General features: G+C 56.4%; 2 protein-coding genes across 2 annotated transcripts in view; one reads left to right on the top strand and one right to left on the bottom strand.

Annotated features, from left to right (window-relative positions):
• Positions 1-1,881, top strand: part of ADGRE5 (adhesion G protein-coupled receptor E5) — a 27,740-nt gene extending 25,859 nt beyond the window's left edge. Inside the window, exons 14-17 of the mRNA XM_011981812.1 lie at positions 4-80; positions 181-349; positions 1,066-1,167; positions 1,254-1,881. Coding sequence (XP_011837202.1) covers positions 4-80; positions 181-349; positions 1,066-1,167; positions 1,254-1,283 — 378 coding nt within the window. The 3' untranslated portion in view covers positions 1,284-1,881. The remainder of the gene's footprint in view (positions 1-3; positions 81-180; positions 350-1,065; positions 1,168-1,253) is intronic.
• Positions 1,882-1,973: 92 nt separating this feature from the next.
• Positions 1,974-10,063, bottom strand: part of DDX39A (DEAD (Asp-Glu-Ala-Asp) box polypeptide 39A) — a 16,182-nt gene continuing 8,092 nt past the window's right edge. Inside the window, exons 2-11 of the mRNA XM_011981779.1 lie at positions 6,223-6,434; positions 5,760-5,887; positions 4,724-4,816; positions 4,170-4,353; positions 3,395-3,513; positions 2,921-3,052; positions 2,716-2,825; positions 2,482-2,626; positions 2,216-2,363; positions 1,974-2,132 (exon numbers count right to left, since the gene is read on the bottom strand). Coding sequence (XP_011837169.1) covers positions 2,116-2,132; positions 2,216-2,363; positions 2,482-2,626; positions 2,716-2,825; positions 2,921-3,052; positions 3,395-3,513; positions 4,170-4,353; positions 4,724-4,816; positions 5,760-5,887; positions 6,223-6,430 — 1,284 coding nt within the window. The 5' untranslated portion in view covers positions 6,431-6,434 and the 3' untranslated portion in view covers positions 1,974-2,115. The remainder of the gene's footprint in view (positions 2,133-2,215; positions 2,364-2,481; positions 2,627-2,715; positions 2,826-2,920; positions 3,053-3,394; positions 3,514-4,169; positions 4,354-4,723; positions 4,817-5,759; positions 5,888-6,222; positions 6,435-10,063) is intronic.

Raw genomic sequence — 10,063 nt, 5'->3', positions numbered from 1 at the left:
ATTTTCGTGACTACCGTCTGGAAGCTCACTCAGAAGTTTTCTGAAATCAATCCAGACATGAAGAAATTAAAGAAGGCGAGGTGAGAGGAGGGGCTGGGAGGACTTGGAGGCGGGGCCGGGGTGAGGGGCATGAAGCTGGAGGTGATGTGGGGGCCCACACTGCAACCCCCCTCCCCGCAGGGCGCTGACCATCACGGCCATCGCGCAGCTCTTCCTGTTGGGCTGCACCTGGGTCTTTGGCCTGTTCATCTTCGATGATCGGAGCTTGGTGCTGACCTATGTGTTCACCATCCTCAACTGCCTGCAGGGCGCCTTCCTCTACCTGCTGCACTGCCTGCTCAACAAGAAGGTGGGGACCTGGGCACGGTGGCACACACCTGTCATCCTCCCACCTACTTGGGAGGCTGAGGGGGGAGGATTGCTTGAGTCCAGAAGTTCGAGACCAGCCTGGGCAACATAACCAGACGCTGTCTTTACCAAAAAATTCAAAGATAGCCAGGGTGAGGCCAGACGAGGTGGCTCACGCCGGTAATCCCAACACTTTGGGAGGCCGAGGTGAGCAGATCATCTGAGGTCAGGAGTTTAAGACCAGCCTTGGCTAACGTGGTGAAACCCCATCTCTACTAAAAATACAAAAATTAGCCGGGCACGGTGGCACATGCCTGTAGTCCCAGCTACTTGGGAGGCTCAGGCAGGAGAATCACTTGAACTGGGAGGCGGCAGTTGCAGTGGGCCAAGATGGCACCACTGCACTCCAGCCTGGGGGACAGTGAGACTCATCTCAAAAAAAAAGATAGCCGGGTGTGGTGGTGAATACCCATAACCTCAGCTTCTCAGGAGGCTGGGACAAGAGGATCACCTGGGCCCAGGAGTTCAAGGTTGCAGTAAACTATGATAGTGCCACTGCACTCCAGCCCGGGCGACAGGGGAACCCGATCTCAAAAAAAAAAAAAAAAAAAACACACACACAAAAACACCAAGGTGGGGCTTAAAGGCAGAGCATGGGGAGGAGCATGCACGGTCCCAGGGCCTGCTCCTGCCCTGACTGGGTATCTGGGCCGGCAGGTTCGGGAGGAATACCGGAAGTGGGCCTGCCTAGTTGCCAGCGGGAGCAAGTACTCAGAATTCACCTCTACCACGTCTGGCACTGGCCACAATCAGACGCGGGTAAGGGGCTGCGCCTGGGGCGGGTGTGTGGGCAGGAAGGCACCAGGGCTGGCAGGGCTCAGGTCTCACTGGGCTCTCCTCTCCAGGCCCTCCGGGCGTCAGAGTCTGGCATATGAAAGCACATGGTTCTGGACGGTCCAGCAGCTCCTGTGGCCGCAGCAGCTTTGTACACGAAGACCATCCATCCTCCCTTCGTCCACCGCTCTGCTCCCTCCACCCTCCCTCCCTAAGCCCCGTGTGTGCCACCAGGAGGGAGTGGCAGCTATAGTCTGGCATCAAAGTCCAGGACACCCAGTGGGGTGGAGCCAGAGCCACTGGTCCTACTGCTGGCTGCCTCTCTCCTCCACCTTGTGACCCAGGGCAAGTACAGGGGCTGGCCCAGGGCTGCAGCGTGTTGCCTTGGCACCTGGGGCTAGTACTCAGGACAGACTGAGGGCTCGTCCCGGCCTGGACTTTTCCTCTCACGTCTGCTGCAGAACTGAAAAGACTAGGTGCTGGGGCTCAGCTTCCTTCTTAAGCGAAGACTGATGTCAGAGGCCCCATGGCAGAGCCCCTTGGGGCCACTGCCTGAGGCTCACGGTACAGAGGCCTGCCCTGCCTGCCCAGGCAGGAGGTTCTCACTGTTGTAAAGGTTGTGGATGTTGTGTAATGTGTTTTTATCTGTTCAAACTTTTCAATGTTGACACTTAAAATTAAACACATGCATACAGAAGATGGCCTTGCCTGCTGGTGGTGATTCAGACGCCAGGCCCAGTGTGTCCGTCAAAGGCCGAGATGACTAAGAAACAGATGGTATGGGAGCCAGGTTTCCATAATAACAAGTTTATTCTCACACAATTTCTAGCTTCTCAACAGTGGCACCTGGAAAGGGGAGGTGAAGCTGCATGCGGGCGGCTCCGGGTGGGCAGCTCCGGGTGGGCGGCTGTGGACTGGCGGGGCACGTGGTGGTTACCGGCTCTGCTCAACTGTAAGACACAGGAAGCGGTGAACCGAAGGGCCGGGGTAGGAACCCTCTGCCTCAGCCCCCTGCCCTGCCCAAGGCACTTACTGTATGTGGATATGTCAATTTCCTCTGGAAGTTCTGCCACATTAACTTCAAACCGGTCCTGGACGTCATTGAGGATTTTGGCATCATTCTCGTCAGACACAAAAGTGATGGCTAGGCCTTTGGTGCCAAAACGACCCGCCCGGGCCACCTGCAGGCAGACAGGATCAGGGTCAGGCCACAGATAACACCTCAGGACTTAAGGAAAAGCAGGGTTGGGGCCCCACCCCACCGCCAGGGGAAAGCGACATGCCCGTGAGGCCGCTCACCCGGTGCAAGTAAGTGTCCGAGTCCTCAGGCATGTCATAGTTAAAGACGATGTTGACTCGCTCGATGTCCATCCCCCGGCCAAACAGATTGGTGGCCACCAGGATCCGCCGCTGGAAATCCTTGAACTGCTGATAGCGTGACAGGCTGGGGTGCAGGAGAAACAAGTGGAGGCCGTCAGACACTGGGCTCCTGGGTGGCGCTCCCTGCAGCCTTGGCGGGTGGCTCGCACTCACCGCTCCTCCTGGGCCATGCCCCGGTGGATGGCGATGGCCGGGAAGTTCTGCTCCACGAGGAGCTGGGCCAGGGCCATGCAGCGCTGCACTGACTTGACGAAGATTATCACCTGAAGGAAGGAGTGGCGGTCAGGGACACACAGTCCGGCGGCCCAGCGACCTCCCGATGGTCCAGAGCCCCAGGACGGGCTGATGGAAGCGTCACCTGGTTAAACTCCAGCACGTCCAGAAGATCAAAGAGCTTGCGGTTCTTCTCACTGTCTTTGAGTTTGACGTAGTACTGCTGCAGGCCGTGCAGCGTGAGCTTGGTCTCGTCGTCCACAAACACCTCCATGGGCTGTGTGGGAAGGGAGGTGGGAGGGGCGGGCAGGGATCACCTCTGGGCATCTCGCCTGCCCAGAACCTTCCAGTGGGCGACTCCTTTGTGCGACGCTTCCCAGAGGGCCTCCTGCACCAGACCTCAGTAAACATCGCTCAAAACCTGGATGTAAGCTCTGGCCCGGCTCAGGTGTGGACCAAGCTTGACTCCCAGTTTGACAAGACCGAGGGGAGGAAAGGAGGCTCCGCCGGCTCCCAGCATCCCAGCATCCTCCGAGGCATGTGGGCTGTGCGGGTGTCCTGGGGCCCCAGGCTCCAGGCCCCTGGGGAAGGCCGAAGCTGCCACTCTCGCCTTACTCACATCCTGCATGAACTTCCTGCACACAGGCCGGATGTCCTTGCTCAGGGTGGCGCTGAACATCATGCACTGCTTCTCGTGTGGTGTCAGGCGGAAGATCTCCTGCACATCCCGCCGCATGTCTGGGTGGGGAGGGCAAGACATGCGTGGGCATGAGCGTCTGCCATGCAGGACCCCCACCCCAGACCAGACCCAGACCCCTCCCAACCTGTGCCAGGGAGCCAGTGGCACCGTGACGAGGGCAGAGTGAGCCGCGGGAGTGGCCAGTCCTGGTGCCTGAGGGGCTGGGGGGGTGGCCAGCGAGCGCAGGCGCGGGAGGAGCTGCAATCCACTTACGCGCTGGCGCGGAGCAGCCGTGCCCGTGCGCCTCGAGACACGCTTCAGGGAGGGGAGCCTGAGGCAGAGACAGCCGCTGGGGTGAGAGCTGCAGCTGCCTCCCAGGACACAAGCCCATCTCCCACCGGCCCTGTCGAGGCTCCCTGAGGGCAGGTGGGGCCTAGAACCAACCCAACAGGTGGCAGAAGTCTCACACTCCTAGAGGTATGTGCGCGTGCCTTTACGTCCAGGAGGGACGGGGGCTTATTTGGGTCCCGTGGTCCCATTCGGCTCGGGCTCAGAAACAGCACGTCCCTCTGCCAGCAGCAGAGCTTTCCCTAAGATCACCACAGGAGCCCCGCCTGCCAGCCACCCATGTGACCCACTCAAGAGTCTTCCGCCTGCTATGGGGCCCGCCTAGTCACTGACTCTCCAGCTGAGGCTGCAAGGGCAGATGACTCACCCAGCTGCTCCAGCATCTTGTCACACTCGTCCAGCACAAAGTGCTTCACATTCTTTAGGCTGAAGCTCCTGTTCCGCACGAGCGCCAGGATGCGGCCCGGGGTCCCCACCACGACATGGGGACAGTTCTTCTTCAACACTTCTTCATCCTTCTTGATGGAGAGACCCCCGAAGAACACAGACACCTATGGGGAGGAGGAGGAGGAAGGTGCTCCATGCTGACACCTGGCCCAAGGCCCCAACCAGCTCAGCCCCAGCAGCCCCTGAGGGCACCTCATACCCAACCCCAGCACCTGTGAACAGGAGGCCTCAGGGGACCAAGGCAGGCCTGAGAGCCTCCCGGGGCTCCACTCAAAGGAAGCCCCAGGCTGGGACCTGCACAGGCCCCTGGGAGCCATGCATAATTCATCAGGCTTTTAAGGAGCAAAAACCACCGCAAACCTCAAAGGCAGCTGCCCCTGCCAAGCTTGGTAAATGCTGGCAGGGCCAGAGCCGAGGCTAACAAAGCTGCAGAAACCAAGCGGCGCCTGACCAAGTCCAACCTGAGGGGCTCACCTTGACGCTGGGCATGTACTTGGAGAAGCGCTCATATTCCTTGCTGATCTGGAAGGCCAGCTCCCTCGTGTGGCACATGACCAGGACCGTCACCTGGGAAGTCGCACGAGAAAAGGGCCCTCAGGCAGTATCCTAAACCCCTCCCCCACCAGAGTCCACCCAACCCAGTCCCCCCAACATACTGCACCCAACATCATAGGCCATTTGAAGACCCGGTCCAAATGCCTCCCCCTTCTCACGGCCCTTCTCCAACCCTCACTCCCTATACCCTCCCACAGCTACTGAAACCTGTCTCCCAACACTAGGACCCGCAACGAGAAACAGAAAATGGCCCGCATAATGGTTAGACCTGGCCTGCCCAGGTGACATGGGACCCAGCTCTTTAAGGATTTCCTGAATCTCGGCACTCAGGCGGCCCCAGCCCCGGTCTTCCCACCCATGCCACCAGACACTGGACCACACCGCAGCTCTCCACGGCACCTTCATCCGTCAGGATGTGCTCTGAGATAACAAGCGCACGGGCGCCAATATGAGGCCCAAAGATGTGCACCCGACCTGACTCAGGAGCAAGACACCAGAATTCACTGAAGTGTCTCCCCAAGATAGTGGCACACAAGATAAAGGGAGAAGACAGCCAGGGCCTAACAGCAAGGACAGCAGTGACAGCTGTATTCGGGGCAACCCAACCTTCATAGATGGACACTCTCTAGGTAGGTGGCACAGCAAAACAGCAGCAATACCTCTGGGGCAAGGGGCAAACTGTGGGCACTTTCCAGTTATTTTGGCTTATTGGCAATTTCTGATTTTTGTTATAACTGATTATTCTATATTTTGAGATAGAGTCTCCCTCTGTCACCCAGGCTGGAGTGCAGTGGTAGGATCACAGCACACTGCAGCCTCGACTTCCTGGCCTCAAGCAATCCTCCAGCCTCGGTTTCCCAAAGTGATGGGCTAACAGGTGTGAGCCACCTCATCCAGCCCCTCTACTTCGGCCGCCACAGGTAGGGTGGGGCTGGGAAGGGAGGAGCCCACCCACCTGTCCGTTAACAGGCTCAATCTGCTGTAGGGTGGCCAGCACGAAGACCGCTGTCTTGCCCATCCCGGACTTGGCTTGGCACAGGACGTCCATGCCCAGGATGGCCTGGGGAATGCACTCGTGCTGGACTGCAGGAGAAGCAGAGCGTGAGAGACGAGAACCTGGACACACCCCCGTGCAGGCTGCTCACCAGTTGACCAGGGGGCCCACAGTGAGGGCAATCAGAAGAGGCCAAGTCCGGACAAGGCCATAGACACCTGCAGGGCTAGGGTATCTGCCTGGTCAAAGCAGAGCACCCCGGTGCTGAGAGCAGCCATAGGCCCTGCTGGGCACAACTGATCCAAGGGGCGGGCAGGCCCCTCCCTCACCCACGGCACACTGGAGGCAGCACCGCTCTGGGCGGGCAGGGCTGGTCTTGTCTTGGTGAGGACCTGGGCAAGAGGATGACACCCAGAAGGCGTACCCTCAGACGGATGCTCAAAGCCACAGTCCACGATGGCCCGCAGGAGCTCCGGCTTCAGCAGAAAGTCCCGGAAGCCAGAGCTGTGGATGGAAACGTAGGATCCCTTGATGTCTTTCTTAGGGGGAGCCGGTGTGCTCTCTTGAGGAGCCTGGGGCTCTTCCTCTTCATCGTAATCCAAAAGATCATTTTCCACATCCTGTTCTGCCATGATGCTGAGAAGAGAGAGAGGCAGGGTCCCGCGAGTGGGCACAGAAGGATGATGAAGCTTCATTCAAACGGCATTCTCTACCACCTCCTTCCATAGCCAGCCTGTCAGCTCCACCTGGGCTGCATCTCGTAGCTTCGCCCTGTCTTCACCTCCGCACCCCCAAGCCACCCTATCTCTCCCCCATGCCCCGCTTGCCACACCCACAGACAGAACACCCTCCACCTCCAAGGGCTTCCCATGGCTTGCAGAGTTAAAATCCCAACTCTCACCACAGGTCAAGCAATCCCCTTGGTTTGACCCCTGCCCACCTCATCCCACACCACCCCCAGCCTTGTTCAGCTGCTCAGACCTCTGGAGCTCCTGCCCCAAGCCTTTGAACCCGGTTGTCACCACCAGCAATGCTCGGCCCCCAGGTCTCTGCACAAATGCCTTCTTCTCCACACGCAAGCCTCAGCTCCAGTGAACCTCCTCGGGCTACCTAGCCCAGAGAAGCCCCCTCCCTATCACTCTGCAAGGAACCCACTGGGCTTTCATGGGGCAGGAGCCCAAAGACCCCAGGGGTAGGGCTGCCAGGACGCTGGCGGGAACTAAGTTTGCAAGAGAGCAAGCAGTTATCTGCCCAGCCCCAGCTTCTCCCGCTCTCTGTGGTCTGCACAGGGGAATAATTAAGTGCTCTCATGAAAGGCCTCCTATTGGGCCTGGGCCAATAAAAATAAAGCTGAGAAGATGGAAAATGGAATTAATACAAAGTCTGCCTACCTCTTTGCTTTATTAATCTAATGCATACCAAGTGCCTGCTGGGTGCAAGGGACCCAAACATGAGGACAATTGTCTTTCATCCTCCTCCCCTACCCCAGACTCCAGTGGGGGGTGGAGCAGAGGGCTGCAGCTGCTACACTTCTTCCTGAGGCTGGATGCTGAGGATCCTAAGCCACTTCTGGCCCCACTGTCACTCAATCTCAGCCCAGAAACAGCAATTCCATTCTCTCAATGGCTGTTTTCTCTCTCTCAACATCCCTGTCCATGAGGCAGTGAATCCCATCAAGGCCCTCTGGCCAGTTCTCACCTATGCTACCATGCTGGCCCCAATGTGCTATCACCTGTTTTTTATTATTATTGAGACGGAATCTTGCTCTGTCACCCAGGCTGCAGCGCAGTGGCACCTCGGCTCACTGCAACCTCCGCCTCCAGGGTTCAAGAGAGTCTCCTGCCTCAGCCTCCTGAGTAGCTGGGATTACAGGTGCTTGCCACCACGCTCAGATAATTTTTGTATTTTTAGTAGAGACAGGGTTTCACCATGTTGGTCAGGCTGGTCTCGAACTCCTGACCTCATGATCCGCCCGCCTAGGCCTCCTAAAGTGCTGGGATTACAGGCATGAGCCACTGCGCCTGGCCTTGTTATTATTATTTTTAATTAGAACAGCTTTACAGGCCAGGCGCGGGGGCTCACGCCTGTAATCTCAGCACTTTGAGAGACCAAGGCGGGCGGGTCACCTGAAGTCAGGAGTTCCAGACCAGCCTGACCAACATGGTGAAACCCCATCTCTACTAAAAATACAAAAATTTAGTCAGGTGTGGTGGCAGGCGCCTATAATCCCAGCTACTCGGGAAGCTGCTGCAGAAGAATCGCTTAAACCCGGGAGGCGGAGGTTGTGATGAGCCAAAATCATGCCACCTCACTCCAGCCTAAAAAAAAAAAAAAAACTTCACAGAGATATTTACACGCTATACAACTCACCACTTAAAGCAGACAATTCAGTGGTTTTTAGTGTAGAACCAACATGTGCAACCACTACCACACGTGCAATTTTAGAATACTTCATCACCTTGAAATAAAAGCTCCTGTACCCTTTACCCATCCATACCCTAAATACCCCACCCCAGCCCCGGGCAACCACTAATCTGCTTTCTGTTTCTATGGATTTGCTTGTTGTTGTGGATATTTCACATAAATGAAATCTTACAATTTGTGACATTCTGTGTCTGGCTTCTTCACTCAGCACAATGTGCTCCAGCACATCATCAGCACTCCCTTTTTTTTTCCCCCTCTTTGAGACAAGGTCTTGCTCTGTTGCCCAGACTGGAGTACAGCGGCCCAATCAAAGCTCACTTCAACCTCTGCCTCCTAGGCTCAATCAAGCGATCTTTCCACCTCAGCCTCCCTAGTAGCAGAAGCTACAGGCACCCACCACCACTAATTTTTGTATTTGTAACAGAGATGGGGTTTCATCATGTTGCCCAGGCTGATCTCCAACTTCCGGGCTCAGGCGATCCACCCCCCTTGGCCTTCCAAAGTGCTGGGATTACAGGTGTGAGCCACCACACCCGGCCTCATTTCTTTCCATGGTCACCTAATGTTCCTTCTCATCAATATACTACATTTTGCTTAACCACTGTCAGCTGGACATGCAGAGGCCATCATCTCTTGGCTGAATTAAGCCAACAGCCTCCTCCCTGGTTTCCCTGTTGCCATCCCCCAGCCCCTCCCCAGAGCAGCCAGAAAGATCCTATCAAACTGAGTCACGGCCAGGCCCAGTGGCTCACGCTTGTAATCTCAGCACTTTGGGAGGCCGAGGCAGGCGGATCACCTAAGGTCAGGAGTCCAGGACCAGCCTGACCAATATGGTGAAACCCCGTCTCTACTAAAAATACCAAAAATTTGCCAGGTGTGGTGGCGGGCACCTGTAATTCCAGCTACCCGGGAGGCTGAGGCAGGAGAATCACTTGAACCTAGGAGGTAGAGGTTGCAGTGAGCCAAGATCACACCACTGCCCTCCGGCCTGGGCGACAGAGCAAGACTATCTCAAAAAATTTAAAAAAAAATTAAAAAAAAAAAAAAAAAAAGCCTGAGTACATCACTGCTCTGATCAGAAAACTCAAGTTTCCACACAGCCAGCCTACCAGGCCCCTCCTGATCTGACTCCTCTATACTCAGACCTCATCGCCCCCATTGCCCCTCACTCACCGGCCTTGCTACTGTGTCTCAAACACACCTCAGCACCTTTGCACTTGCTGTTCCTGCTGTCTGGGTCACAAATCCCCCACTTCTTTTGGGCCTCCTTTGCTCCAGAAAGGCATTTCCTTACAGCCCCAAATAAAACAGCACCGCTTCCAGTCAGCCCTGCCCTGTGAGAATAGCTAATGAGCACTCCATAGCATAGGCTGAATAAATGGAACTGGAATAAAGGCGTTCAGGCAGAGCTGAGCAGGTTTCTTTATCTGACCCTTCAAACAGGCAATCTGAAGGGGTCACTTCCCAGGCAGCAGGGAAAACATGAGCCAAGAAAGGTCAGTCCAAAAAGCACCAGAGCCTTTTGGGGTATGGAGAGTAGGACTAGCTGGCTGGCGTCGGGGCAGAAGAGAAAGCTGGAAGAGCTGGTCGGCCACAGGGCATGTTTTTTCTTTTTTTTCCTTTTTTTTTGGAGACAGGGTCTCGCTCTGTCACCCAGGGTGGAGTGCAGTGGTGCAATCATAGCTCACTGGAGCTTCGACCTCCCAGACCCAGTGACTCTCCCACCTCAGCTTCCTGTGTAGCTGGGACTACAGGTGCATGCCACCACGCCTGGCTAATTTTTGTATTTTTAGTAGAGACAGGGTTTCACCATGTTTCCCAGGCTGGTCGTGAACTCCTGG

Source organism: Mandrillus leucophaeus, unplaced genomic scaffold (assembly GCF_000951045.1).
Source record: "Mandrillus leucophaeus isolate KB7577 unplaced genomic scaffold, Mleu.le_1.0 Scaffold230, whole genome shotgun sequence".
NCBI classification, from domain to species: domain Eukaryota; kingdom Metazoa; phylum Chordata; class Mammalia; order Primates; family Cercopithecidae; genus Mandrillus; species Mandrillus leucophaeus.
Note: the sequence above shows the minus strand (reverse complement) of the source record. Positions and strands in the feature narration are given on the sequence as shown.